Genomic DNA, 27,671 nt, shown 5'->3' on the forward strand with positions numbered 1-27,671 from the left:
ATTTTTGTGAGCTTGTTCCTCCTGCCCCACTACTACCCAACTGCACAAACCACTTTAAAATTCTGGAATAGGAAGACTGAGCTGAAAAGCCCCCTTACTTGTACTGCAGCCATATTTTCAAAATCAAAATTCAGCATGGATTCTAGTGGGGAAAGTACAGGCTTTGGAGCCAGGTGAATCTAGAATCAGAATCCTGATTGTACTCTTGCTATTGTCATCTTGAGCAAAAATTTTACTTCTCTCTGCCTCAGTTTTTGACCTGTAAAAATGGGAATATTAGCACCAACCTCATAGGCTTGCTGGGGTGATTTCAATTAGGTAACGTATGTAAGGAGCTATGCCTGGCATAAAATAGACACTCCCCAGATGTTGTTCTCTTGCCTTTCCTGATATATGATCTGATCACAGAACTAATTATTTGGAATCAGGACTGTCCTAGAAAACCCAGTTTGTGTGCTTACTTGTCTTGAGAGATACAATTCCGTGAAATTTTTCCATCCAAGGAGTCGTTAGGTTTCCGAGGATACAGTTTGTCTTGCAGCGTATTCCGAGCCTGACTGTAGGAATCCTGTAACAGAGTGCTGTGTGCACATTGTCTCTGCGCCCTCGGAAGCAGGCCAGAGCATCCTGAAGGGGATAGTTTCACTGCAGTCTGGCTGCAAAATGATTCTTCTCTTCCCACTTGGACGGGTAGAAATTGTGACTGTGCCTGATCTAAAGCAAAGGAAGAAAGGGTCTCTGGGATCCTATCGGGGAAATGCTCATGTCAGCCTGACTTGGAAAGCTCTCTTGTTCTCTGAGGCACTTCCTGGTCTGGTCTGAGTGTGGAGCCCGTGGAAATTCTCCTTCCTGGGCCCTGCAGCGATGACTGATCTCTTGGGCTCCCAGGCAGAAGGCGGGGTCCTGCTCAGTGACCTCCTAATGATGTGTGAGGGGCTCAGACATTCCTTGACAAGCACAAAAGGGCATCTCCCAGGGAGCTGTGTCCTCTTTAGCCAAAGGATAGTGGGGGGTGTGGGGAGGGGTGCAGGGTGGGGACAAAGGTGACAGGTAAAGGGACTTGCTTTAAAAATCGACTTCTCCCAGAGTTGTTCTTCTGGCCCTTTCTCATCTGGTGCATAAAATTTGTGCAGAGGTAGAATTGTTTCTGCCACTTTTCACACACAAGTTGGTACACATTCCTGATACGAATTAAAAAGAAGTATGTCAGATGTACACAGGGACGAGTCAATATTGTGTGTGGGCAGCCATGGCCACTGGGAGAAGAGTCAACCATGGGCCGTGGAGCTGTAGGCTCACCTGCCCCAGCTGAGTCATGACCAAGTGCAGGGTGGAGGCGGCTCCTCGAAGTCAGGCCCTCCCCTCAAACGCTCCTCACGGGCCTGCTGTCTAGGGCCCAGCAGGAGTGCTACTGTCACAGGGCATTTTTTCCTCTCTCAATTTTTCATTAGTGTTTTTTTGTTTGTTAATTTTATACTGGTTACAAAAGTTATAGGACACATATAGAAAGGTATAAAGTAACAGAAGAGTCCCCTATAACCCCCCAACTACTCAGAGGCAACCATGCTTAACATTTGGTCCAGAACCATTTAAAATTGTTTTTCTATGCCTCCTTTACATTGCTTAGTAATGCTAACTATACAATTTTGTTTTGCTTTTTTCTTTTGAGAAGGATTAGCCCTGAGCTAACATCTGCTGCCAATCCTCCTCTTTTTGCTGAGGAAGACTGGCCCTGAGCTAACATCTGTGCCCGTCTTCCTCTACTTTCTATGTGGGACACCTACCACAGCACGGCTTGCCAAGTGGTGCCATGTCCGCACCCAGCATCCAAACCAGCGAACCCCGGGCTGCCGAAGCGGAATGTGCATACTTAACTACTGTGCCACCAGACCGGGCCCTGTTTTGCTTTTTTAATTTAACAGTATCTCTTAAATAATTTCCCCTGTTAGAATTTTTCATGACTACCTAATATTCTACTGCAAGAATGAAGTATAATTTGCTTAACAAATACCCTACTGTAAGGCTATGTTAAAGTGACAATGAACGTCTTTACATGTGAAGGTTTGTCGGCATCTTAGATTATTGACTTGGGCTAGATTTCTACAAGTGGCACCCTCAGTCAGTTGGGCATGTTGTTAAAGGGCTCTGAATACGTCTTGCCAAATTGCCCTTGAGATAGTTTCTACTAGTAATATTCCTGTCTCATTTCATCCTTTCCCGTGTTGAGTATGATTCTGTTTATTCGTTAAAGAATTTAGGGAGCTGTGACATCTTATCCCCACCCTCAGATGTGGGAGATCAGGCGATATAAGGGACCTAACCTCAGAGCTGAGAGCCCACTTCCCCTGCTCTCCTGTGCCCCCTGCAGGCATCCTCAGAGAAGTGGGGGCCACACACCCACCTAGATGCTGTGACCGCTCTTCAAAGGCCCTTGCTATGTCACACACACAGCCACTCAGCTTTACTGAGGGAGTTGCCCAGTCTAGGAGCTGATGTGACTGTTCCGCTCCAGTATTCCTCCTCTAGCTGCTTATCTAGAGGTGTCCCCATCACTCTCTAAGCCTTTCACAGAGTCCCACTGCCCCTCAGAAGAGCTGTTCGCAGAGCCCCGGGGTAGTCCTCCATGTTTGAGTAGCCCTGTGCAGTTTACAAAGCACTTTTTCATGTACTATCTGATCTGATGCTCACCACCGCCCTAGAAGGCAAATATTCATTTCCTTGTTTTATAGGTGTATTATTTTCTTAGGGCTGCTGTAACAAATAACCACAAACTTGGTGACTTAAGACAACAGAAATTTATTCTCTCATATTTCTGGAGGCCAGAAGTTCAAAATCAAGGCGTCAGCAGGGTCATGCTCCCTCCAAAGACTCCAGGGAAGAATCCTTCCTTGCCTCTTCCAGCTTCTGGTAGCTCCTGGTGCTCCGCAGCTTGTCACAGCGTAAGTCTAGTCTGCCTCTGTGCTCAGGTGGCCTTCTTCCCTCTATGTCTATGATCCCCCTCTCCTTTCTCTTTTTAAGGATACCAGTCATTGGATTTAGGATTCATCCTAAATCTAGGATGCTCTCATCTTAATTACATCTGTAAAGACCCTATTTCCAAATAAAGTCACATTCTGAGATGGACATATCTTTTGGGTGGACACGATTCAGCACATTACAGTAGGTGAGGAAACCAAGGTTCAAAGAGGCTAAATGACTTTCCCAAGGTCAGAGTGAGAAAATAACAGGAGATGGTATTTGAACTGAGGTCTTATGCTTCCTGTATGCTTTTAATTAAGTTAGAAAGAAAGACTCTTATGATACGACTGCTTGATTATGTTACCTGGTTCATAGAAAATGAAATTTGATACCTTTTACTCTAGGATACGTCAAACACCATTTCACCATTACTCTGTTAGTGTATTATTGTTAATTACATTGAAACTATTAGTGCCAATGTCACATACCCCTTAAATGGGAGTCACTCATTTGTTCTCTAAGGGGGGAAATTAAGACCTAGAGTAATCAGAAAAATTAATAGGAGAATACCACTTATAACCTAGATGTCTTGATTTGTAATCTATATTCTAACTTTCTTTTTTTAAAAAATTGGTACCTGAGCTAACATCTGTTGCCAGTCCTTTTTTTTCTTCTTCTTCTTCTCCCCAAAGCTCCCCAGCACATAGTTGTATATTCCAGCAGGACCTTCTAGTTGTGCTATGTGGGACGCCGCTTCGGCATGGCCTGACGAGTGGTGCTAGATCCATGCCCAGATCCAAACAGGCGAAACCCTGGGCCACTGAAGCACAGCGCACAAACTTAACCACTCAGCCACAGGGCCGGCCCCTCTAACTTTTAAAGTATGAGTTGTGATCATATATTGCAGTTGTGAAAGTAGGCTCATTGTCAAAATGACTACTTCATGTTAAATTGCAAGGAAATTCTTGGTGTCTCAATTACTGTAGAACTCCTCTGCCCTGGCTCAGGACCCTTTGATCTGTTGGCCACACATGGCAGTCTGTGCGTGGGCCTCTGATGAACAATGAATAATCTCTTCCCACTGGTGGCCCCGAGGGCCTGTGAGAACAGATGTGTACGCCATCACCACATCTGGCCCGTGAGCATCTCCTGGCTTGCCAACATGAGCTGAGGCATTTCTTTGCTTTGCTGGTTACCTTTCCTTTCTCTTGCTCAGTTCACTTCTGAACTGGAGTAGTATATCCTTCAAAAATGACCTAATCCCCAAATCTAAACCCCGCAGCCAAATGGGTGAATATGGGACAAACATGGTACACTGTCACAAGTTTGGTGAGCATTAGATAATCTAAGTCATAAAAGATTGTGGAGTCTAGGCCATTTTGCTTTGTACTATGTCTGTCGATGTGGATTATGGTTATCTTGGGAATCACCCTAAAGGGTTGAGAGGGATAGATGGGGTCCTCATATTTTCTCACCCTACCTCCCCTCCCACAGTGAACCATCTCTAGTAGTCATGACATAGTGCAAAGTGACAGGAAAGTATGCCTCTGGACACATCCAGTGACCAAGTAGACGTAAGTCAGCCTGTGCTTATATGAGCCAACCTGTAGTGTAGAGCAAGGAGCTCGCCCACAGCATCAGTCTGAAGCTCAGTTTGGTGAGACAGTTTGGAGAGCAGGCAAAGGAGGCTCTCCTATGGTTGCTTTTGTCATGCCCAGGATCATTTGATAGTTATCATGGACATCATTATTATCATAAACTCTCACTCAGAAGGGCCTATGTCTTGAAGAGCGTTATTTAATGACAAGTTTTGTTCTTGGTACCTGGCCTCTCTGGTGACTGGAAATCCGATCAACAGGCTCTCAGCGAAGTCCAAACCCTGGACTGAACCTAATTGATGCAAAGTAGAGGCTGTGCCACAGTCTCTTAAATAGCAGGGGTGTGATTAGACATTATCAGCTCAGAGGAACATCCCACCTCCCCCACGCCCCCTCCACCCCCTGGGCTTCCTTGCCCCTCAACAATGGTATACAAAAGGCAGAGCACGTGTTCCCCTCTCCTCCCCAGGAGCTGCCAGCTTACCAGCTGTCACAGCATGCCTTTAATGGGTTTCTGAAACCCAAGAACCTGACCCAGTTCTCCTCTGGGGAGAGAGTGTAATGCAGGATGCCAAGCTGGGAAGCAGGGTGCGGGAGGCTCACCTGTATGAGACCAGCGCTCTGTGCCATCCAAGGCAGAGTGTTTTGGTTCTTCCAGTTCTCAGAATCTCAAATCTAAATAATGCACAGAAGCCAGTAGGGTGATATTGTGACATTGTTTTCTGCTCACTTACAATCTTCTTCCTTCCTCTTATTTAATTTTAGCTCCCTTTTCTGCCTACTTCTATCTCATTCCTCCCAATCCTGGACCTACATTTAGGCTGTGGGACCCCACCCAAAGGGTATTGACTCTGAAGTGACTGTCAGATTTCTCAGATGGTCATAATCAGTCAATACACAAACATATTTTGAGCAAGCACGATGTGCAAAGTCCTGTGCTATTACTGCTATGGAAGAATTCATGCCCTTAAGGAGCTTCTAAACTAGGTTGTAAAGCAGATCATGAGAATATTATAAGGCAGCATGGGAATAATGCTGTGAGACTGATCTAATTAACCTAGGGTCCAAGGATGGGGCTTCAGAGGCATCCATGAATGCTATGAAGTTGCTTCCATAATTTTATGTGTGCAAACACACATTTTGGGGTAAGGTCATAGCTTTCATCAGCTTCCCCCCAAAAGGTGAAGAACCTTCCGTACAATCAGAATTTATGGACAAGTGCTCATTGTACCTTGGGTAGTCACTCAAGGTGTCGTTGAGCAGGTGAGACTTGAAGTGAAACTTAGAAAATGGTGTCCAAAGAATAGCAGGAGGGGAGGCTGCCCAGAGGAAGGGCTTCTCAGGAGGGGTCACAGGAAGACTATTACACTAAGAACCAGTGACCTTAAGTTACCGCACATCCTTCAGCTTCAGTAAAATATAAATCTACAAATGGTGATAATTGCTGCTTCCCAGGGTTTCATGAAGGATCATGAGCGCCTTTTTAGAAGTTTTTTTTGGCTCATTCTATGTCCCCATGCCTCAGTACAGTGCTTGACATGTATCATAGTGGACACTAATCAATGTTTGATGAATGTGTGAGTTAACTGAAATAATAATGTGAGAGGGCTTTGTAAACAGCAGAGCATTGCTTCAACAAGAGATCTTTGTCACTAAGTACGTATATTTTGTGCTTTGCAAACAGCCTGTGCTAAGTATCTTCTCTCCCTTGAAACTGACCTTTCCCTCGTAATGGGACTCAAAGGGGCAGCCCATCTGATGGAGTGTCTCTGGACTGGCCAGATGAGTGATAGCTTTGCCGACAATGCTGACAAGATATGCAGTTTCCTAAGAGCCCAGAGGTGACCTCACCCTCCCAGGGCTTGGCCTTCTAACCCCAGCCCCTGCTGATATGCACACACCTGCAGCCCTTCTCCGACTCCAGGACTGGGAGACTCCATGAGCCCCTTTGCTGTCCTCGTCTGCGCTGGCAGAGGCGGAAGGGAAGGACAAGGAAGGGGGCATTGCAGAGCCTCTGCTGGGACCCCTTCTAGCATGATAAGCAGGACCACTAATTGTATCCTCTCTGTGACTTCTCAGACAGTAGGAACGATCGACTGCTCCTTTGCTGAACACTTTTTGTATCCTTAACCTTCTGCCTACAACTTCCTAGCAGTTCCCATGCTGAGAGAGAACAGATTAGATCTCCTATCATTTTTTTTTTCTCCTGTGTGCCATCCAGTAGACAGATGACTCATCAGCATTACCATGATACTGCAAGGAACTTGGGCTGGTTGGGCGTGGGAAAGATTTTTAAAAGGCATTGGTTGAAGGTGGTGGGAGTTCTCAGAACAAATTAGGAAAGATAGAGGTGATTTCTCCATTTAACAGTTCTCCACTGCAGATGCAGCGAAGGGAAGCAGTGTGTGAGCTGAGAGAATGAGCTCTAAGCTAAGAACTAGGAGCCTGTGTTCCAGATCTGTCACTTCGAGACTTTGAGCATGCCACTTCATCTCTCTGAGCTCCCAGCTCCTCTCCCATACATTGGAGTGGTGCCTATACTACCTCTCAGGATCACTGTGATTGTCAAAATTTATGAGGATGCTTCAAGTGGTGTAAAGTTATACTTATTTGTTATTATTAACACATACGTGTGCGAGCACTCAGTATGTGCCAGGTGCTTTTACATTTATCTAATACAATCCTCAGAACAGCCCTGTAGGATTGTATTGTTTTTCCATTTTTATGATCAGAGGCTCAGAAAGGTAAAGAACTTGCCCACAGCCATGCAGTAGTATGTGTCAGAGCTGATGTTTCAGTCCAGCTCTATTTCCTTCTCCACTGGCTCATGATTCTTGTCTCCTGCATACTGTTGCTTCGTCCCTTAAAATATTACACACTCTTCTGGCATTTACCATCTGTCCATGGGCCCACCCTCTTAGCTGCACCCTTCTTGCTATCACATCTTGCTAGAATGTTTTGTTTTCTTCCTGATTTGGTTTCTGATACTCCTCTGGCCCTGCTATCAGCTTACCTGCCTTGACCTCTAGGCGCAGTTGGTACAAACACTGACTGAGCGCCTTCCTAGAGGCAGGCACCCTCTCTTGTGAAGTGAGAAGAGGAAAGGTCATTCCCTTCTCCTCCCCAGGCTCTGGGACATCTCCATCCATAAGAAACCTGCCGCCCCAGCCCTGAGTGTACAGGGAGGAGGAGTGCCCATGTTTTATTGTTAATCCCTCTTCTGGAAATCACTAAGCATAGATGTCCCAGACAGACCCTTCAGAGAAACAGTGATGCTGTAGCTCTTGATCTCGTCGGCTAAGAGTGGGACAGCACTAGAGCAGAGCACAGCCTCCTGGCAGGAACCTCACTTGATCTCTTCACTCCTTTGACACAGGGAAAAGAGTTATTAGTTCCACTTCAGAGATGGAAAAAGGAGATAGAGGGACTTGCCTAACCTCACCCAGTGAGTGGGTCATAGAATCAAAAACTTAGCTTACCACATGTCCTTGGGACTGGGAACCTTTGGGTTGTTGCTCATGCTGTTTAAGTGTTGGCTCTGGGCTGGGCACCGCCAGTGCATGAATTTAGCACAGTTCAGGCCCTTGGAGGAATGCCGACACTCAGAGCACCCCACCCCCACTGCCAAGCGCCTCGTTCCCCAGACCCACACCCTAACCCTACTTGATGGAGAGAGAAGGTGGTATGGGGCAGTTCCCCACTCCTGAGTCCTACCTGATAAGCTGATCCCCAGCAACCTGCTCCCAAGATGGCCCTCTTCTTGGGGCCATGCATTTATAGATGCTGCCCATTGTCCCAGCACCAAGAATCTACCCTACAGTTAGGCAAGAGATAAATCAAAGCCAAACTTGGCTGATGACATTCAGGAGCCAGTAGTGACCCTGGCCACACATATAAATCCCAGCAGGCTGGCCAAGGGCCTTTGTCTGGTCCGGAGAGCTCAGGATTATCTGGCCCTCTTTGCTGATGTATGGAGTCACCGGCTGTCGGAGTGTTTACTAACGGTTATCACCTCAATGCTTTGGCCATTATCAGAGGCAGGGCCGCCTGCCGGGGCTGGGGCTCGCACCCTCTCTATTACCACCTGTCATTGGCAGAGAGTGTGTGCTGATGCTGCCCAGTCCTGACTGCCTGGGGAAGATAGTTTCTGACGGCTGATCAAAGAGGAGCAGTAAGGCCTGATAAAGAGTGTGTGGTGCGCGTACTTTTAACTTTGGGAAACATTGGCATTTGCATTTTTTCCCCATCTTCCTGGTCCTGGCAGGAACCAAGCCCAATAAATGCAGTGGATTCAGTTACCTAATCGCTGGGGAAATGGTATGTGCTTAAAGCAACAGAGCATGACCATAATCTCCTTCCAAGAGAGCGTGGATGAAATAAGCTTTCACAGAAGACTTGCTGTATAACAAAGTAGAATAATTTAAATTTAGACTTTGAAGTGATCTTGCATGTAAAATCTAATCTTGGCATTCAGCAGAGCACCATGTACTTTTGGAATTGGGGAGCAGCTTCAGATTAATGAAAGATCTTTGCTGAAGATGCTATCACGCGACTCTATTGCTGGCATCCCCCAAATGGTGCCCCAGTTGTGCACTTGTCCTTCAGCAGCTGGCAGACTATATGCAGTTGGAGCAGAATGAGTTCTAGACTGAGGCAGCCGGAGATCTGCGTTCTTGAACCAACTCTGCCACAAACTTGCTGTTGGATCTTGGGACCATAACTTCTTTGAGCTTCAAATGTGAAATGATGAGGTTTGGTATAGGTTATAGGATATAGTGGTTTAGAAAGCTTTTTTTAGAATATAAGCTATGTAACCCCCTTTTTAAATGAATTTTTAGGTGAAGCCCTGTTGTATCCAACAGAGAAAAGTAGAGATATTTTGCTTGATCCTGAGAAGGAGGTTCCCTGCCCTTAATCTAGTTCTGGAAGCAATTTCTGAAGCCTTCAGAGGAACCCTGTAGCTCCTCAGAACATAGTTTAAACCACTAGTCCAAAGACGTGGAAGTCATTTCCTGGAGCTCTACCCTCTCTGATGCAGTGGCGTGAGCTGTTTTGTTCTGCCCTGCACGTACATGTCTCATGGTGTTCTCTTCCTCATCCATCCTGTAGAAGAGCTAAAACGGACCCTGGGTGGGGAGGGGCTAGTTGGTGGGTGGACAGAAAGAGCGGCCTGCCTTCTGAAAGCGTCGTCTCAATGTCAGATGCCCCATGTGTTCTGCAGGTACCTTTGACCGGAGCGTGACCCTGCTGGAGGTGTGTGGGAGCTGGCCGGAGGGCTTTGGGCTGCGACACATGTCCTCCATGGAGCACACAGAGGAGGGCCTGCGGGAGCGGCTCGCCGATGCCATGGCTGAATCACCGAGCCGGGACGTTGTGGGATCTGGAACAGGTAAAGGTGGCGTCACACTTCTAGCCTGACTTGGTTGTGACTGGCACCTGTTGGTGTGGAGCTTCTAAGCGGGATGGAGTGTATGTTTGTTTTAACTGTTTGTTTCTTTAATTAGCACTCTGATAGCTGTACATTTTGGAAGCCTCTGGAATTAAGAAATCCTTTGTAAAGGGGAGTTCCCAGTGGAACTGACCTCTCCTACATGGAATAATGCATACAAAAATGCTATGGTAAACACAATTGTGTAAGTGGCTCGTAGAAGGACACCTTCTCCAGAGGAAGGGACACCTTTGGAGTCCCTAAGGTTTTCAGCAGCCTTTAGGCACTGAGTGCTAAAGCCGCACACTTTCTGTCACACTTGAGGCTTTATAGATTGCCAAGTATCGGGGGACCTGCCAGCCTGGGAAGGAGCATGCATGAAGCGGGCAGGACTGGTTTGAACCCCCCAGACCTCTTTTACTTATGCTGCCTTTTGCCCTTGATCTATATTGCCTCTGAGAGGGCCCAGCAACTGGGGCCAGGAGCGGCTCCTTACTTCCATGGAGCAGTCAGAGAAGTCCTTAGGTGGTGGGTGAGCCCTACCCCGGCAAGCAGTGTACACATACATGCACACACACATGCACTTAGGAAAGGCCACAGTCCTTCCAGCTCCACACCGTTGCAATAGCCTCCTTCTCCTTTTTTCCAAATCACCTCTTCATTCTAGATATCTGTGCTGTTAGTGACTGCTCTCGCCCAGCTTTTATGCCTGAGAAACACTGCCCCAGCAAGCCTCTTCCCAGCTTGCTGAGGTCAACGGGAACTTTGTATGGGGTCAAGCAGATCCTGGCTGCAGGCCTTCTCGCTCTTGTTTGCCTGAGTCCTCTGGAGACTATTCTTTCCTGGGAACTGCTCCATCCCTGCTCCACATGCCTACCTGGAAAGAGGGGCCTAGCGAGGGGAAACTTACAACCCTGGGGCAGGAATCAGGGGCAGCAAGATTTGGAGCATCAAAGCATTTCTGGCAGGGCTTGAAATGCCTGACATTATCACACAGTCTCACTTCCCTGCCGATCCTCCAGGTCTTTTAGATATTTGGGTTTGGCAGTTAAGTTTTTCCCTCTCTTCTTCCCCAGCCCATTCAGTCCTTCTGTTCCTACACTAAGAGGATAGAGACTTATCGTGCTCATGTCTGTCTCCACAGCACTAGCTTTCTGCCTGCCCTTAGTGCTTGTGTAATAATTAGGAAATGGACAGAATAGATGCAAGAGAGGGAGAAAAGGAGTTTGGCTAGAAATAGATAAGTGTCTTATCAGGCCATAGAAGACAGTCATCCCTGAGGACCAGCCCCTTCCACACCCCTTTCTCCCTGGAAAGAAAGGAGATGCAGACTTTGGAAGCTACAAGCCATGTCCCACTCCCCCGTGCACACACATGCACAGACATGTGCACACCACCACTCCACCCCATCATAAAGCCCTCCAACTCATGGCTGGCAGGTCACCATGCCATTGTTCTCCCACCTGGTTCTGGAGATGAGGAGCAGCTCTGGCTTTTACTGGGGCTCTAGCCCCATTTTCCTTGGAAGCAGGCTGAAACCTTCCCTTTCTGAACCTCACTTGTGGCACAGCTTTTGTCCTGCATCTGTGGGGCCCCTGGCCAGCCCCAGCTCGCATAGACCCAGGCCTCGGGTCACCAGACTCACTCCCCAGGAGCCGGCCTTTCAGGGGCTGGAGCAGCTCTGGGTCAGCTCTCCTCAGCAGCCTCCAGAGCACCTCAGCGTCACCCAGCAAGCGGATCTGAAGGTGGATTCAGTCAGAGTTGGGAAACTCCAGCCTGGCACAGTCACCTGAGCGGAACTGGCAGAGATTCATCTGCCAGACAGCTGAGGGATTCAGGACTCTTTGTGGCCTTAAGCAGATTCATAAAATTAAAAAAAAAAAAATGAGAGAGGAAATTAAAACCGCATGACCTACAGGTCACAAAATAGGAGACACCCTTTTTGAGCAGAGGGATTTCATTTTCCTCTCCAAACTGTCACCAAAAGGGATTCATTTGGTTTTCTTTGACCATATTGAATGTGTATTTTGTTTTTTAAAAAAAACTGTCTCAATTTGAAAGGCCAATAAATAAAGCAGCCATTATGGAAGTTAACTGGTGTCCTTCTGCCATTGTTGAGAATCACTTTTCACATTTTACAACTCCAGATAAAGTATCAGCCTGATGATGCAGCCCAGGACCTTGAAAGGGCAGCTGAGCACACCCAGGCCAGAGTCAGCCTGCTGCCCAGAGATAGCCAGGGGAACACAGGGTGACGTGGATGAGAGTTTCCAGCAAGTCACCCTTTGCCCATAGCAGCCTCTCAGTCCCCTCTCTCTCTTCCCACAACCCTGCTTCTCTAGGTGGCTCATAGGACATACAGATAGGGTGACATCAAGTGTTTACCTCTGTGAGGTACTCTGAGGCACCAGAGATGATCAGTTCCTGTAGTGCCTTCCAGCAGGCCCTTGGTTTAGTATAGCAGCTGGGCCCGATGGCCTCTTTATCAAGATATGACTGGAACACACTCTCATGACCCCAGAACCTGGAGCCCATTATATGGCATGCCTCACTATTATACAGGTTTAGCTAGTGATGTGCTGGTAAAAGGTTCAACAACCAGCTCTCCAAAGGGAAGCCCTCATTTGTAGCATGTGGACATTTCTGTAGTATAAAAACTCCATTATGGACAATTTCAAGCTATCAACATGATGTCAGTGGGCTAGCAGAATTCCTGAAAATGCAACAGTCAGAGAGCTCCAGCATCCCACTGGTAAACTGTACCATGAGGCAAATCAGCTCTCCTCCCAAGTAAAGCAAAACCTTTTAAAACATTACTATTCAAAGAGTGGTCTGCGAACCAGCAGCACCATCCATACGTGGGAGCTGATTAGAGAGGCAGGATCTCAGGCCGCGCCCGGCCCTGCCGAGGCAGCATCTGCATTTGAACAGGATCTCTATGCACATTTGAGAAGCTGTTTGAAAACCCAGTTAACCCCTGAGGCAGGTGTTAGTTCTGTCCTCCATGAGAGCTGCTGACCCATGAGTCCAGTTAGATCACATGTGTGATTTGCAAGTCCAGCTCTAAAACAACTGGCTGAATTGCTTTCTTGCTAATAATCATCACGCCCCTGCCCCGTTACCCCTCCATTGTCCCCATTCAGCAAAACTCCAAGTGGACGTCAGTCCAACTCTGCTCTTGCACTTAGGTTGCTGAAGAAAAATCGCCAATTGTTCAGATTTGTCCCTCTATAGCTTTATGGACTCCACTCTCCAGTGAGCCCTGGCAGTCCTGGTGTATTTTCCTGGGGCTCCCTCCTCCTCTTCTCAGTTTGCACTCATCTTTTCGCAGAAGCCAGTGCCTAGAATGGTGTCTGCCACATGGTAGGCACACAGTAACTATCTACTGAGTGAATGAATTCTACATTCCACCTAAATGTTAGCAGGCCCTGCTTGCTGCTGTGGCTTTCTGGCCTGTTTTCATTCTCTTAGAGATTCCACAGATCTACAGTCCTCTAAGAGTTTATATTTTATTTTAGGTGTTTCCCCCTATTTTTGCTGTGTATTTAGGATGAATTAGTATGCTCTGTATTTAGTATGGTGCATGTGCTCAGTCCATCATCTTGAAATCAGTCTCCTTCTTTCTTCATGGATACTATTTCAAACTGCCCCATTCTCCTTAAATCTCTTACCCATCATCTTGTCTCTCTGGCTCAGAGAGAAAATGGTGGCTGTCATTCCGGAAATCTCTTGCCTTCATGCACCTAGACCCTAAATGTCCCTGCAGCAACCCTCTGCTCTCCTCCTGTCGCAGAGGAGGAGCAGTCGCTGCCCACAGCCTGCCCAACCACAACAACTGCTCTTCCAAAGTCGCCACTGGGCATTTACCTCAACGCTGGCCCCGTGACCCACACCCTGCCATCTTGAAGTGCTCCCCCTGTGGCGCCTGTTTCACCACACTCTCCTGGTTTTTCTTCTGCCTCTAGCTACTTCTCAATCCCTTTTCCGGGTTTTCCTTCTCTATCAGCCTTAAGTGTATTTCTCAAGGCCCTGTCTTGGCCCTTTGGCTTCTCCCTCAGTCAGTACAGGGCAATCTCCTCTGGCTTCTGTGGCCTCAGTTACTATCCATGAACTATTTCCAAATAATTTCCACATTCGCTTTCTCTCTTGATCTCCAGAACCACTTATCCCATCACCTACTGACATTTCCACATGTCCAGAAACTGAACTCTTCTCTCTCCTCAACCCTGTCCTTCTCCTGGGTTCACCCCACCTCACTGTGTACAAAGCCCTTCATGACCAGCCGCTGCCCTCTCTCCAGACTCCTCTCCGGCTGCTCTGTGCAAGCTCTAGCCAAGCCGAGCTCCCCGGAGGGTCCCCGAGCACACGTGCTCTCTCTGCCTGCCAGGCCTCTGCACATACTTCTCCTTCTGCCTGGAATGCCGTCTCCCACAGCCCCCTCCTCTCTCTGTCACCCCCCTCAAAATAACTCGTCTAATTCCTGCTTAGCAGACATTCCTTTCAATATTGCCTTTTCTAGAAAAATAGAATTTTTAAAAGAAGCAAAGCATTTACTTATTCCGGTTGTTTTGTGTCTAGGTAAAGCTATAACCTAATACAAAAAAAAAACCACTTTAATAAACACCTGGATACATATTAAGTGCATTTTCTCTTTAGACTTTAACTCTTTCCATCTTTAGCTAAATCTTGTCTTTCTTTTTTGCCTTCTCCCACATCTAATAGCGAAAGCCCCCAGGCCTGATTCACAGGCGTTGATCGGCTGTTTAAAATGTTCTTGACACAGCTCTGTGGCGGGCAGCCTCCTTTTGCTGCTGTTGACTCCTGAGAGCTCACTAGGTCAGCTCTCAAGGTCAAGAGGGACTGTCTCCTCCCCATGACTGTGGCTTCCTGCAGTCCTGGGAACACTGTTTCATTGTCCTTTACAGTCATAGCACTAAAGGTAGGAAGGAGGCTTCATCTTTTTCTGTCTACCGTCTCTTTAACAGACTCTGTTCTAGTCCAGAAGCAGTTACTCTTGGGGATCACACTGTGGGCTCGATCTTCGCCTCTTACCTTCTGTCAGAAATCCATTTACTTCCTTACCCAAATATACAAAACTTTCACACAACAATATTATAGGCAGTGCATTCTAGTACTTTCTATTTTATTTCTTTTTTTTTAAATGTGAACATGAGCCACTAAATTGATCTCACAAGACATCAGTGAACTGTGATCTACAGTTTAGAAGCCAGTGTTCTAGTTTGTTCTGCTAAATCCTCTGAGTTTTCCTGTATGTGTATTAATTACTCAGCAGAAAAGCCTGTGCGGTTATTTTCAACTAAAGCTCTTCCAAAGATTTCTGTCAGAAACTACTTTTTTCTTTTTGCTGAGGAAGCTTCACCCTGAGCTAACATCCGTGCCAGTCTTCCTCTATTTTGTATGTGGGTCACTGCCACAGCATGGCAGCCAACAAGTGGTGTACATCTGTGCCTGGGAACTGAACCCAGGCCGTGAAGCAGAGCACTCCAAACTTAACCACTAGGCCACAGGGGTGGCCCCTATCAGAAACTACTTTTACTTATTAAAAATGCTGTGCCTTTTTGCCTTCTTAACATGAAAAGCACATTTTGAACAGTATACACAGTTTTTAAGTGGTCACAGGAGGGTTTCAATAAGTTAATTAACAAATATCTAATGATTGCTGATGTTTTGCAAAAGATGGACTAAAAGTAGTATCTTTGTATGTGTGTGCTAATAACATCTTTCATTTCAGGACTGTAGAAATTAAGCTCTCAATAAATGTTAGCTATTGTTACTGGAACTGACCAGATGTGTACCCTAAAACAAATCACCGACTGTCTTGGATCCTCTAACCCACCTCTAGGATTAACTCTTCCAGTGGGGCTTGGGACTCCTGCTTGCCCCACTGCTGAGGGCTGGGAACATTTTCTTACTAAGGCTGCATTTCCATTAGGGGCCATATCAGCCCCCTCCCATCTCAAGGTGCCACATCATCAGGTGACAATAATTGCAGGCATCAGGGCAGTAAATTAATTCTCTTATCTTTTAGCCATTCCTACTCTCAGGCAAACACTGTCATTCAAGCAACTTAGCCAGTCACTTAGGTCCTTTCCTCTGCTTTACCTAGCCGGGCCCTAGAATTTTCTACCTTCTACCATGCCTTTACAAAATGCTTCCAGTGCCTTCTCTCAATGACTTCCTCAGTGGGCCTGTGCATTCTCTCCATGGTTGCAGCAGGCAGGCGGGCTCTCTATAGAGACATCTGGTGTCTCTGCACTAGGCTGGGCACTGTGGAGGAGAAGAAGTAAGACATAGTTCCTACTTTCAAAGAGATTCAAGCCTGAGAAGAGGCAACAGTGCTGAACTGTGGGTCAGTTCCTCTCTAGCTTCTACCCCAGCTACCCAGCGGGGCCCACCTAACTGAGTAGCACCAAGCAGAAGTCCAGATTGGTCCCCTTCCCACAGGCCATGGCCTTTACAGGATGTAAAGACTAACTTCTAACTCTCCAGTAACAGATGCCATAATTGCTGAGGGTGGGGAGAAGACAGTAAGCCCCCAAAGGCACAGGAGCACCCAGACACAGAGTCCAGTGCCATCGGCAGGCCAAAAGCACCCCTGCTCAGGATGGAAGGGAGCAGCTGCTGCTGGTGAGACCGGGGGGCAGTTGGTGGCTGCAGCAGGGGTAGCATTGTTGATGTTGCTATTTGAGTCTCAGCTCAGTGTCAGATTGCCTGTTCCTAGCTACTTTCCACTGGTAGGAAAGGTCAAATCTGAGAGTCCCTTTAGTTCCCAGCACCTAGCTACTGCCACTGGGAAGAATGTTTATGTTTTCTTTTTGGCGGTATTTGGAAGTCCTCATCAAGAAATGGGGGAAGCCTATGCCTTGGGCAGGTTCCTTTCCCATTCTCGGTTCAGTTTCTTCTTTAACACCATGGGAGAGGGGACGAGAAATGCAGTAGACGTTTGCCTACTGCACCTATTGTGTCTTGGCCACTGTACTGCTGTGCTGAGCACTGTGTCGTCTCATTGACTCTTCTCAACAATAATAATGGCCACTGCCTACCATCGGCATCTCTGCTTCAGACTCTGTGCAAGCCACAGAAAAGTCCTCTAACCATCATAGCACCTCCAGATGGATATTCCTCTCTCCAGTTTACAAAGGAGAAAAAAGGAAAGATTTTAAAGAAGATCATAACTAAAAGATGTGGGATTAAAATGAGATATCTAGGAAGAGTTTCCAGTTCCTAAGATCCTGTCAGTCTCACCTGGTCAGAAGAGTATTTCAGTTACTCCCTTTATTCACAACAAGAGGGGGAGGCGGAGAGGGCTCCCCCTTTCAGGGCCCGCTCTGTCATCATATTTTCCTCTCACGAAGTGTCCAGGGCCCACGCATTACAGCCTGAGCTCCTTGCTTTGATATTTCAAGTCTCTTACAGGCCTTCCTCACCTTCCCTTCCAAGGTGATCTCCCGCTTCCCCTTCCACAATAGCCCCGTACTCATTTTTCACCACCGCCACCGCCTTCGTGCAAATATACTCACCTGTCAAAATGACCCCATCATCCCCAGCACATGCCCTGCCCTACTCACCCGGCTCTGTTAAAGTGCCCGCTGCCCTCCGTGTCTGCCCAGTCACCTTTTTAGACCAAGCTCAAACCTTGCCTTCTCTGTGAAGTTATCCCTTCCTGTAGCCAAACATCCTTTCTCTCTCTCTGAACTTCTGCCCCATCTACTCACTGGACCCTGGGCCCTGGACAAGTAGCATATGTTGCCTTTGCCATTAACCAGCAATAGCCACTTCCCTTCTACATGCCACTGGGGGAAGGCTCGGCTCTGGTGGTCGCTTCAGCTCCTCCCTCAGCCATACTGCCCATACTGCGTGTCTTAACCCAACTCCAGTTCCTTGGACTGAGTCTGATTCATCTTCGTTACCTCTAACCACCCCTTCTCCCTGCCCAGCATCTAGCACTGGGACGAGAGCCAAACTGAGCCCCAGTTAATGTTTGTTGAATGACTGGATGGGTTTTTGTGGCTCCTGAGAGGTAAATGAAAGCCAGCCAGAGCAATGGGAAAAATTATTGTGTTTAAAAGACACACTTGTTAGTTTCTGGCCAGTTCTCAAATCTGATTCTAGGGAGATAGTTTCTCTCTCTCTCCCTCCTTCCCTCCCTTATTCTTCCTCTCCCTCCCCTTCCCCCTCCCCACTCTTTCTCTCCTCCTCCCCTTCCCCTCCCCCATTCTCTCCCCCACCCCATCTCTCTTAAGGCTGCTGGAAGCCCAAGGCAGAGGCAGAGTTGTAATGGAAGTTTAGGGCTGAGAAGTTCCTCTGCACTTTGCTCAATTGCCCAAAGTCTGCTTTGAATTCTTGAACCAAAGCACACTGATTCCTATCAACAAGGAGGAGGTGCCAGGGTGACCTCACTGGTGAACCTTCAGAGTCCCCTTTCCAGGTGTTGCCCCAACATAGAAGCAGGAATTCCTATGGAAAACGTACTGGCTTGGACACAAGGGTGGGGAAGGGCAACTGCTCACCGCCCCCCCGCCCCGAAAAGGCCCTCCTCTGGACATACTAACATAGGTAAATGGTTAACAAAAGGGAGGATTTCTCTCTGTTCTTCCTCTTCTGCCAGAAAATTCACCTTTAACCATTGACCTTTCTGTGAGGTATGAGATCTGAACAAAGTTGAACACAGTCATGGATGGTTAAATACCTATCTTTTCTTTCTGCCCCTGCCCCTCTGCCTCCTCAGAAGATGGTCTAAGTGGACCGCTCCCTAGGTTTGATGGCTGGTAACAGAGAAAAGACACACATACACACAGAAAAGGAAAGTTGGAAATGACCCTCTGACCCTTTAGGAATCCCCAGCCTCACTGTACCAAGAAGGCCTAACCATGCCGATCTGATTGAATTTAACAGAAGGGGGCATTTCCAAGTACTCATACCAGAATCAGCTATCTAAACTGACATTTGGTGATTTCTTCCTGCCCCTTTCTCTTTGCACCCCACCCCTGCCCTCAGGGACCTGCAGGCCCACTGCATAAGACATTTTTTAATTTGCTGGCAGAATCCCCCAGCACCAGGCTTCACAGACCTCCCCCGATTTTCCCCCCACATATGTTTTATTTAGTGTAGCTCGATTGCTTGCAATTCCACCCCTCTGCGTGCTTAATTGAGTTTGGGGAGAATCAACATCCAGTTGCTTCATTTGTTTAGGATGACTTTTTCCATTCTGTGCCCCCCGTGCTCATTTTACTGGCATGTTCCCATCATCTCCAGGCTCCAGTTGGCCAGGAACTGCGTGCCATCTCCACTTCAGTGTGCGTGACTGGTGCTGGCCTTTGGGGTGGGATGGGGGGTTGTGGGCTAAGTCGACCAGGGTCCCACCTCCATCTGAGCATGGGCTGGGTCCTTGGAAGCCTTGGAGATTCTTTGGTTTCATACTTTATTCATCTCCAAGCCACTGAGAGCTGAATATGAGCATCCAGTTCTTGCATTTGAGCACGGCTCCATGATCCTTCTCTAAACAGCCCAGCCACACTGCCAAGAAGCTTTGAACTCCAGGCCTGTTTCTACATCCATAGAACCCAAGAGGAGAAAGAAAACCTGAGGGGCTACCCAAGATGCTGCCTTTACCTCCACATCCTTCTCTGCTCCCAAGCCCACATGGCAGGCAGGAATGTAGGCACTTTAGTAGGCAGGACTGGGGAGGAGGAAAAGAGGAAAGGATGATACCAGTTTAGGCTAGTGAGAAATATGTAAAAGTCTAGATGTGCTGTGCCTTGGAGCAGACCATGAACACCCCCTGCAAAGCTCTCAGTGGTCAAACCAGATTTTGATATCTACGACCTTTGATCTCAGTTCTTGCTGCTCTCTTAAAGGTCCATCTTGTGATCCTCTTTAAAGAAATATTTTATTTTCAATACAGACACAGCCCTTGACGTAGCAGTAAACACCATCACCCCTGAGAGACACGTGGCTGTGAAGTGTGTTGGTATGTAACGTCCTGTCTTGGCCTTCCTGCAAGGCTTTGTCCCGCTGCTCTTTTTGTCCCTCAGGAGGTTTCCCCCTTCTGTCTGGTGCTCAGGCTTCAGTAGGCATTGGAGTGACGGCAAGAGGTCATCTTAGGCAGGCGGTACCTTCTGGCAACGGACTGGTTTGGGACAGGGAGTAGTTGCTGTTCTTCACCCAACAAGAGTTTCTTTGAGAACCTCCCTCCCTGCCCCCCACTTTTAAGATGGAAGTCAAATTTTCGGATTCTGCTGTGCAGAGCAGAGAGGTCACTAGGCTCTAATGCATTTACCATTGACTGCCCCTCTTGTAGTGCGTCTATTAGTGAGTAATTTGATTTGTACCTATTCATTTGCAGTCCCTGCAGGAGCCTGGAGCTGGCCCCTAGTATAATTGGTGCTGTCTCTATTTTTACATCATTAGATTAGCCCCGACTCCTGGCCACTTGTTGTCTGCGCTTGTCTGTCCATTTATACAACCTAATGTAACACAAAATTCATTACTGATCACATTACTTTCAACTCTGAAGCCAGCCTTGTGATAAACATTTGGTTAACCCCTTCCTACCCTCAGGAGGGCTGACAGAACAAATGCACTTCCACTCGACAGGCAAATCAATATCTTAATACACCAAAGTGGAATTGCATTTCTAGATTTGTTATTCCTCCTGGAGGAGCAAATGGAAAGGCTCGTCTGAGCTGGCTGAATTGAATAATGAATAGAGCCCCGGCACCAGCAGCCAGTCTGTGAACAGAGCACAAAGGCAAACCCGGCATCCGCCCAGTTTTTTCATCTGGACAGGCGGCACCGCGGCGATTAATTGAGACTTGTGCTTCTTTCCCAGCCACGGAGTGTGGGTGCAAGAGCACAGGCTGGGACCCTAACGGGGGCAACAGAGACCTTGGCCCCACTGCCATTCTCTTTGCTAGGCTTGGCTTAGGACAACTGGACCAAGAACTGTGTTAGTTTCCTTAAAACCTTCTTCACTGATCTAAAGGCATCAGACACATGGCCTTGGCACTAATGCCACCAAGAAATTAAATTAAACCCATTACAAAACTAATGTTTACCATTTGGAAACAAACATGCAAAATTATTCCTATTTAGAGCTGGGTCAGCAATGTTGGGGTTGATTGGTTCATACCAACTTGTGTGTGTGTGTGCGCCTGTCCCCAGGGTGAGCGTTCTTTGGCATGGAAGCACCATATGCACCTGAAAGTGGTCCTAGTTCTCCAGTAGGGATGTTGGTGAGCAGCATGGGGGATTCTAGCACAGTAGCTGGCCAAGAGTCTGGAAGGAACCTCCACATAGCTCTATTTAATCTAGAAGATTCTCCCCAGCCCCCATTTTTCTCTGGGTAGTATCCACACCCACTGTAAGTCATTAACTTGCAGGACAATTTGTTTCAAAAGAAAAAATACTCTGACTTATTAAGAAACTTGTAAAGCCTGTAGCACAAAGATTAGAAAAATACGCATAGAGGAAGTAGAATGGAACCTATTACCATGAAAGTCATAAATCCCTAAGTAAAAGGAAGCCGTAAATGGAAGATACTCAGTTGGGAGGGGCAGTAGCTCGTCTAGGGGATGTTCTGCTTGAATTTGGGGTAGCCCTGAACGGGAGGCCCAGGAGAGGCACAGAGGCCTTGAGTCTGTGGGCCTCCTTTCTGTTGAGCAGGGCCCCCTCCCTCTCTGAGGACCGCACCTTGGACCCTACTGCCCGTTAACCTGTTCAGAGCCTTGACAGGCCAAAAAGGCTGTGAGCAAAGCCTGTGAGACTTGGGGGTCCTGGGCATTCCTTGAGAGGGCTCATATGCTGCTCTTGGCCTTCTCCGTTCCTCCAGTGTTTCTCACGCCTCCCTCCTTCGTGCATGAGGGAGGGCGGGGGGGCAGGGTGCTCCTTGCAGCAGTCCTGAGGGTGCGAGGTGAGAGGTAAGAGGTGCAGCAGGGATTGCCTCACCCTGGCCTGACTCTGGAAAGCTCCATTTCCCACAGAGGGGCTGTAGGGCCAGGCCAGAGACTCTAGAATCCTAACTCTGAAGTGCTTCCTATTGTGAGGAACTACAAGGAAAGATCCCTTGGCAGACTATTACAAGACGCCTCACATCTAGGCAGTGGAAGGAGGACAGTGGTGTGTCACTGAGGTGAGCCTGGGAGTGGCAGCTCTGTCCTCAGGGCTGCTCCCCTCCCCACCCCCAGCCCTCAGTGCACCAACTTGCTCAGTCTCGAGCCTGCTGCTTTGGCCTCAGCTGTTAATCCTCTCAGGTGGGTAAGTGGGACAGTGGGGGAGGGGGACTCCACAGCTCCCACTCTGGCCCCAGCCCCATCAGCTCTAGGAAACAGAGCAGAGCCTGGGCTTTGGCCTTGGCAGAATAGCACAGATCAGTGACTGGGGAGAGTGGGTCCGCCAGTGGAAGGAGAGGCTGTGATTTCTTAACCTTGATGGAAAAGGGGGAAAGCCACATCTTACCAAACTCTTCCGCTGCATCATAGAGAATTTAATTACGTTTGGACATTTGAATAAGAACCAGATGTGGTTCTAGCCCGTCAGGCCAGCAGCGTTCAAGGAGCAGTGTCTCTCCTGTGTCTGCAGGCCCCGGTGCTGTCTTGGGGCCCTGGAGGGCAGCTCGGGAAGACCCCGCCTGGGCGCTTGGTGGGGTCTTCTGAGTTTTGAGGCTGGACTTTAGGAGATAGGCAGGTCCAGGCCAGCTGCCAGACACCTGGCTCTGCGGGAGAATTTCCAAGCCCTGCCTCCTCCTCATAGCCATGCCTAGTGGGCATGTTTGTGGGGCCCTCGTGAGCACCCGCAGCCACCCCACATGCAGATGCACCCACAAAGAAGTCACGTTGCAGCACCTGGCTGGGCATTCTCTACCACCAAAGACATGTCGCTGTGCTGCCTGACCCTGAGTCGACCTCACATGGCATCTGCCGGGGCTCTGCCCTCAGTGTCGTGCCGAGGACCTGGAGCTAGGAGGGCATTTCAGGCCCCCTGGGTGAGGAGCACTTCTCCAGGGGCCTCAGCCTGCTGAAACACCAGCGATGGCAACGCTGATTTTCTAACCAGGACCCCACTGCAATAATAGTGGTCTCTCACACGTCTTCGGTGTGTGTTCTGCTGCTTAAAGCCCCATCACGTCGTTTTTTCTTTCGAGCCTCGCACCTGCAGTGAGGTTGCCTGAGCAGCCCCTCCCCTCCTGCCTGACAGATGATGAAGCAGATGAGAAGTGAAGTGACTTGTCCAGGTCATTCGGCATGTCTGGGGCAGAACTGGGGCTGGAGGAAGCTCAGCCTCCTACTCCAGGAGCCCTCCTTCTTGCCAAGGGAGTTTCAGCTCAGGCCTGCTCCTACGTCGGGCTGATCTTAAGCATAGCTTCAGCCAGATTTATCAAATACCTCAAAACCAGGGAAACGTGAGCCAGGTCAGCTCAGCCTTTGCTGTCCCCATGCGTAATGTGTTGTGGCAGGACATGCTCTGCCTTGGTCAGGATTTAAAGTTATACTAATAGAGTGGCACTGAGAGGGTCACTGCACATGGGGGGCTGGTCGAGGTGGTCTGGGAGGGGGATCCTGTGATCTTCTCCTTTGAAGCCAAGACTTGGGAGGGCTTGGGTAATGTGGGCTTCCTGTGAGTAGGGTGTGGCAGCATTTCTGGTTCCAGTCTTTCTCTGCCTGGGATTAGTGCCGTGTCACGGTCGTTACAGGAGGGACTTGGGGAAAGGCTCCAGCCCCCAGCCAGCACACCTTCTGGCTAAGACCCCACCTCCCATCATTGCTCATCAGCTGTTCAAAGGCTATGAAGGAATCTGGGGCTGGGCTGTGAGCTGCTCCACCTGGAACTCAAATGCACTGCTTCCCCCCAACACACACACACAGACACACACACACACACACACACACACAGCCGGCTCCAGGGAGAGGGGGTGGAGGATGTGGTAAGAGAGGCCTTTTGAATGCTGACCCTCCGTCCTGAGTCCTCCTCATTCCTCAGGCCTCCCTCCCTCCCCACCTCTTTTCTACTTTTATTCTCCCTTCCCTAACATTCCGGCCTACTCATCTCCTGTTATCACGCCCCTGTCTGGAGGAAGATCTGAGGTCTTCCCTGGATCTTAGGTCTCCCCTGCAAACCCTGAGGTTATTAGGCACATGCACGGCCCCAGTGCCAAGGGAAGCAGTTCGTGGTATCCTGAGCCAGGAGCACCAGATCTTTATCCTCAATGTTTGGAACTGGGGAATGGAGGGCAGGGTAGGCCATGTGATCTTGGTCTCATTCTGTGACATTCTGGGTCTCAGTACCTGTGGGGGTCGGGAACAAGAGCTGGGCTAGGAGGATCAAAGCACATTTGTGGGAGCCCTGTGAGTTGAAAGAGACTCCAGCCAGGAAAGAAGGCACATGCCTACCCAGGGGCTGCGGGCCTCAGGCCGACGGCTGGAGCTCTCAGGAATGCCAGGCTGCATGTGTGGGGTAAGATCACTAGCAGTTGTGTGGCGTCAGTGGGCCAGGGCTCTGTGCTCAGACATAGGTGTTAAGCCCAGAGATAACCAGGCCAGAGTTAGCCCTGCTGCTCATCTACTCCTGAATTCCATCGGCCCAACCCGGATTCCTATTATCTGACCGCAGAGGAGCCTTTTCATCCTCAGCCCCTCAGCTTCGAGAAGCTGCCCTCCTTCCTTCCACAAGCATGCCTGGGAAGGGAACAAAAATCCCTGCTAGAGGGAAAAGGTGGTCCCTTCTCAGTCTCCCCCTGCCCCCATCCTCCATAGACCTCTGTGCTGGACAAAGAGGATGCCTGGTCTGTTAGCATCTCTGCAACCCAGCTCTGCAGCCTCAGGGAGGGGCCTGAGGGTGAGAAGAGCCACCACTGAAGTGTGGAGCTCGGAGAGGGGCAGGAAGAGGGAAGGTGTAGGGGAGCAGCCCAGCCTGGAAGGTGGGCGTGTCTGAGTGTGGAGACTAGCAGGGCCTCCCTACAGGCTGCCTCCTTTAACTGCTGCCCTTTTAACCTCCTGGAAAGTGCCCTGGGGTAGAGGCTGGCTCCCACCCAGAGTGTGGCCTTTGACAGGGCTCTGGGTTTCTAGAAGCATTCTCAGCCAACTCCATCTCTGTTTCCCTGAACAGACCTCTGCTTCCCTCAGCCATACTCTGCAGGAGAGAGCAGTAGTTTCCATGCCCAGGACTGGTATAAGACAAGCAGCCCATAGCTGTGTCCACCTCCTAGTGGGCTTCTGGGCCGTCTCTCTGATTTCCAGCAGGAAACTGCCAATCCTGCTGAGCCCCGCAGGATGCAGTCAAGCCCCCGTCTCCTTAGCCCTTCTCTCTCAGTTTGCCCTGTTGGTCCCAGGCCCTGTTGGCATGCCCCTTGCTCATAAAGTTGATTGCTCAGGGCAGACCCCATTTGGATCCATTTGCTAAACTTGCAGCAGTCCTGTGGTCCCCTGGTCTCCTCTCCATATATCCCGTCCAGGTAAGATGCTGAAACCCTAACCTCCCAGTCAGATGACTTCCTGCTCCACCGACCTCATTCTCCAGCCAAGAACTGTCACGGCAGAAAGGGATTAGAGCTGTTTCTGTTTACAGATCTCCCCTGAGCCACGCACTGGGCAAAATAGGGCAGTTTGGCTGTGTGTTCTGTGCTCTGGAGCCACCTACTCCCCTGGGGTACCACTGAGCCCATCGCAGGCCAGGGGCTTAACCACAGGCCCTGCTGATGGGGGGGGGGGGGGGGACTGGGAGGTAGATGCAAGAGGGAAAAATCGATGCATGTCAACAGGGTTGGAAATTTATTTTCCAGCTTGGAAGAGGGTATTTACAAAGAGGCAAAGAGGGAAATGAAAAGCTGTAAACACATATCTGCCATCTTCCTCCGTGGGCCATTTCTTGATTAAAAAAAAGAATCCTTCCCAAGCTCCAGTGGAGGGCGAGCTGGTGGGGGCCTGGATGGCAGAGACACCTGCTGGGGAGGGAAGATGGAGAAGGACCCTGAGGTCCCACAGATAGTCAGAATCACTAATACAATTGCACCAATAATAGTAACTCACATTTGATGACTGGAAGCTTTAAGCACTCTGTGATGCACTCTACATGCATTACTTACTTTATTTCTAACAACCACGCTGTGAAACAGACATTGTTATCCTTATGGCAGGAAACTGAGGCACAGAGCTATTGAATAACTTGCCCAAAGTCTCCCAGGTGGCAGGGGGCCTGGGTTCTTAACCGCTTCCCTGAACTGCCCCCACAACCTGGGCAGACCCCTTGCCTCCCCTGTCTCAGGTCCTGGAGGCTGCAGGTGGGGTTGGGGGGAGCATTCTCCCTTCTCACTACCAGAAGTGAGCAGGCTGTGGGTGCAGGGTAAGACTGGCCCTGAGGTCTAATCCTGCTCCCACTAGGCTGCTTGAGTGGTTAGCTTGGGACTGGGGTGTGCAGCTGCAGCCAGGGCCCAATAAAAGTGCTCTGTTAATCCTTTAATGAGCAGCATCATGAGGCTCTAAGTGTATGGAGCAGGGCTGGCTGGAGCCTCTGAGCACCGGCAGGGCCGGGCGTAGATTTGTGGTGGGGGAAGTGCCAGGGCTTCCTGGAGGCTGAACCAGGGGTCCCAGGCATCCTCTTTCCAAACACACACACACATATCACTGCCCTCATCGACCCTGCTACGTCCCAGAAACGGCCCTCCTCTGAATCCTGAGACTTGGGATCTCCCCAGTGCCCCCCCTCCCCCGAGAAGCCTTATGGGCGTCCCTCAGTGTCTCTAATTGGCCATCTGCCCCCACTGCCATCCAGCCTAGAAGAGGCCTGGAGAAGGTCAAGCCCAAAGTAGGACTTCACTCCTGACCCTCTGCTGAGGTCCCTTGCCCACCTGGGCTTCCCCAGCTCTCTCCAAGGCTCCTTAGCCCCTGTGTCATCAGCATTTCAGCCCCTCCCCAAGGAATGGGGGAACCGAGACCATGGCACTTAGTAAAGTGACTGATATATGGAAAGAGGCCTCTGCCCAGTCTGTCCTCAGAAGTCTCTGCCTTACCAGGCATAGGGTGGCCTCAAGGGAAAGTAGGGTCTGTACCCAGGGGAGAGGACAGCCCCGGGGAGAACCTTGAAGGTGAAGCAGCCTTGGGAACCAGCACTCCAGAAGGAAAGGCCACAGAGAGGGGCATCCTCATGCCCTGCCCCCAATGCCATCTCTGGCGCTGTGTGAGAGAGTCCTGGTCTGCCTCCATCCTCGGCCTCTCCCCCAGGTGGAGCCCTGAACTGCTCATCAGCACCCACCCACAGCTCCCAGGAGCCAATCTCTGCTGCTCCACCTTTGCAAAGGAGCCATAGTATCCCGCTGTGGGATGAGGGGGCAGGGGTGGTGGAGGAGTGAACTACCACAGAGAAGCTCCCTCATTCTGCAAGGCCCAGCCCAGGAGTGGGGTGTTATCTGTGGGCAGCCATGCTCCTACCTCCTCCCTGGGAGCTGGGTCTCCCTTGGTGTACATGCCCAGGTAACCAGAGTTGCTTCTCCCTAACAAGGTCAGCCACCTTGCTGCCCCCTCTGACACCTTTGAATTTTGTAAGCCTCCATATAGAGTGGGGGCAACAGGAGGATTGAGCTTTCTCTTTCCTGCACTTATTTCATGAGAACTGGGGCTCCTCCCTTTCAGTTCTTGCTCATTCCAAGTCCCTGTGGCTTGCCCATCCCGGCACCT

The 27,671-nt window shown here is 49.4% G+C and overlaps 2 protein-coding genes across 12 annotated transcripts in view; one reads left to right on the top strand and one right to left on the bottom strand.

Annotated features, from left to right (window-relative positions):
* The window catches only part of BCAS3 (BCAS3 microtubule associated cell migration factor), a 570,105-nt gene that overhangs the window by 537,039 nt on the left and 5,395 nt on the right, over positions 1 to 27,671 (top strand). For 4 of the 7 annotated variants that reach the window (XM_046674308.1, XM_046674310.1, XM_046674307.1 and 1 more), the window contains one exon: positions 9,778 to 9,945. In XM_046674308.1, coding sequence (XP_046530264.1) covers positions 9,778 to 9,945 — 168 coding nt within the window. Of the gene's footprint in view, positions 1 to 9,777; positions 9,946 to 19,909; positions 19,976 to 27,671 lie in introns of all 7 variants that reach the window. The other 3 variants (XM_046674305.1, XM_046674304.1, XM_046674306.1) reach the window with 1 other exon arrangement.
* Positions 1 to 27,671, bottom strand: part of LOC124246310 (basic proline-rich protein-like) — a 66,050-nt gene that overhangs the window by 26,042 nt on the left and 12,337 nt on the right. The window contains exon 2 of one of the 5 annotated variants that reach the window (XM_046674321.1): positions 21,806 to 25,968. The exons of the other annotated variants lie outside the window; for them this stretch is intronic. Coding sequence (XP_046530277.1) covers positions 25,871 to 25,968 — 98 coding nt within the window. The 3' untranslated portion in view covers positions 21,806 to 25,870. Of the gene's footprint in view, positions 1 to 21,805; positions 25,969 to 27,671 lie in introns of those variants that run through there. 5 annotated transcript variants of the gene reach the window in all.

This window comes from Equus quagga, chromosome 11, assembly GCF_021613505.1.
Source record: "Equus quagga isolate Etosha38 chromosome 11, UCLA_HA_Equagga_1.0, whole genome shotgun sequence".
Taxonomy (NCBI): Eukaryota; Metazoa; Chordata; class Mammalia; order Perissodactyla; family Equidae; genus Equus; species Equus quagga.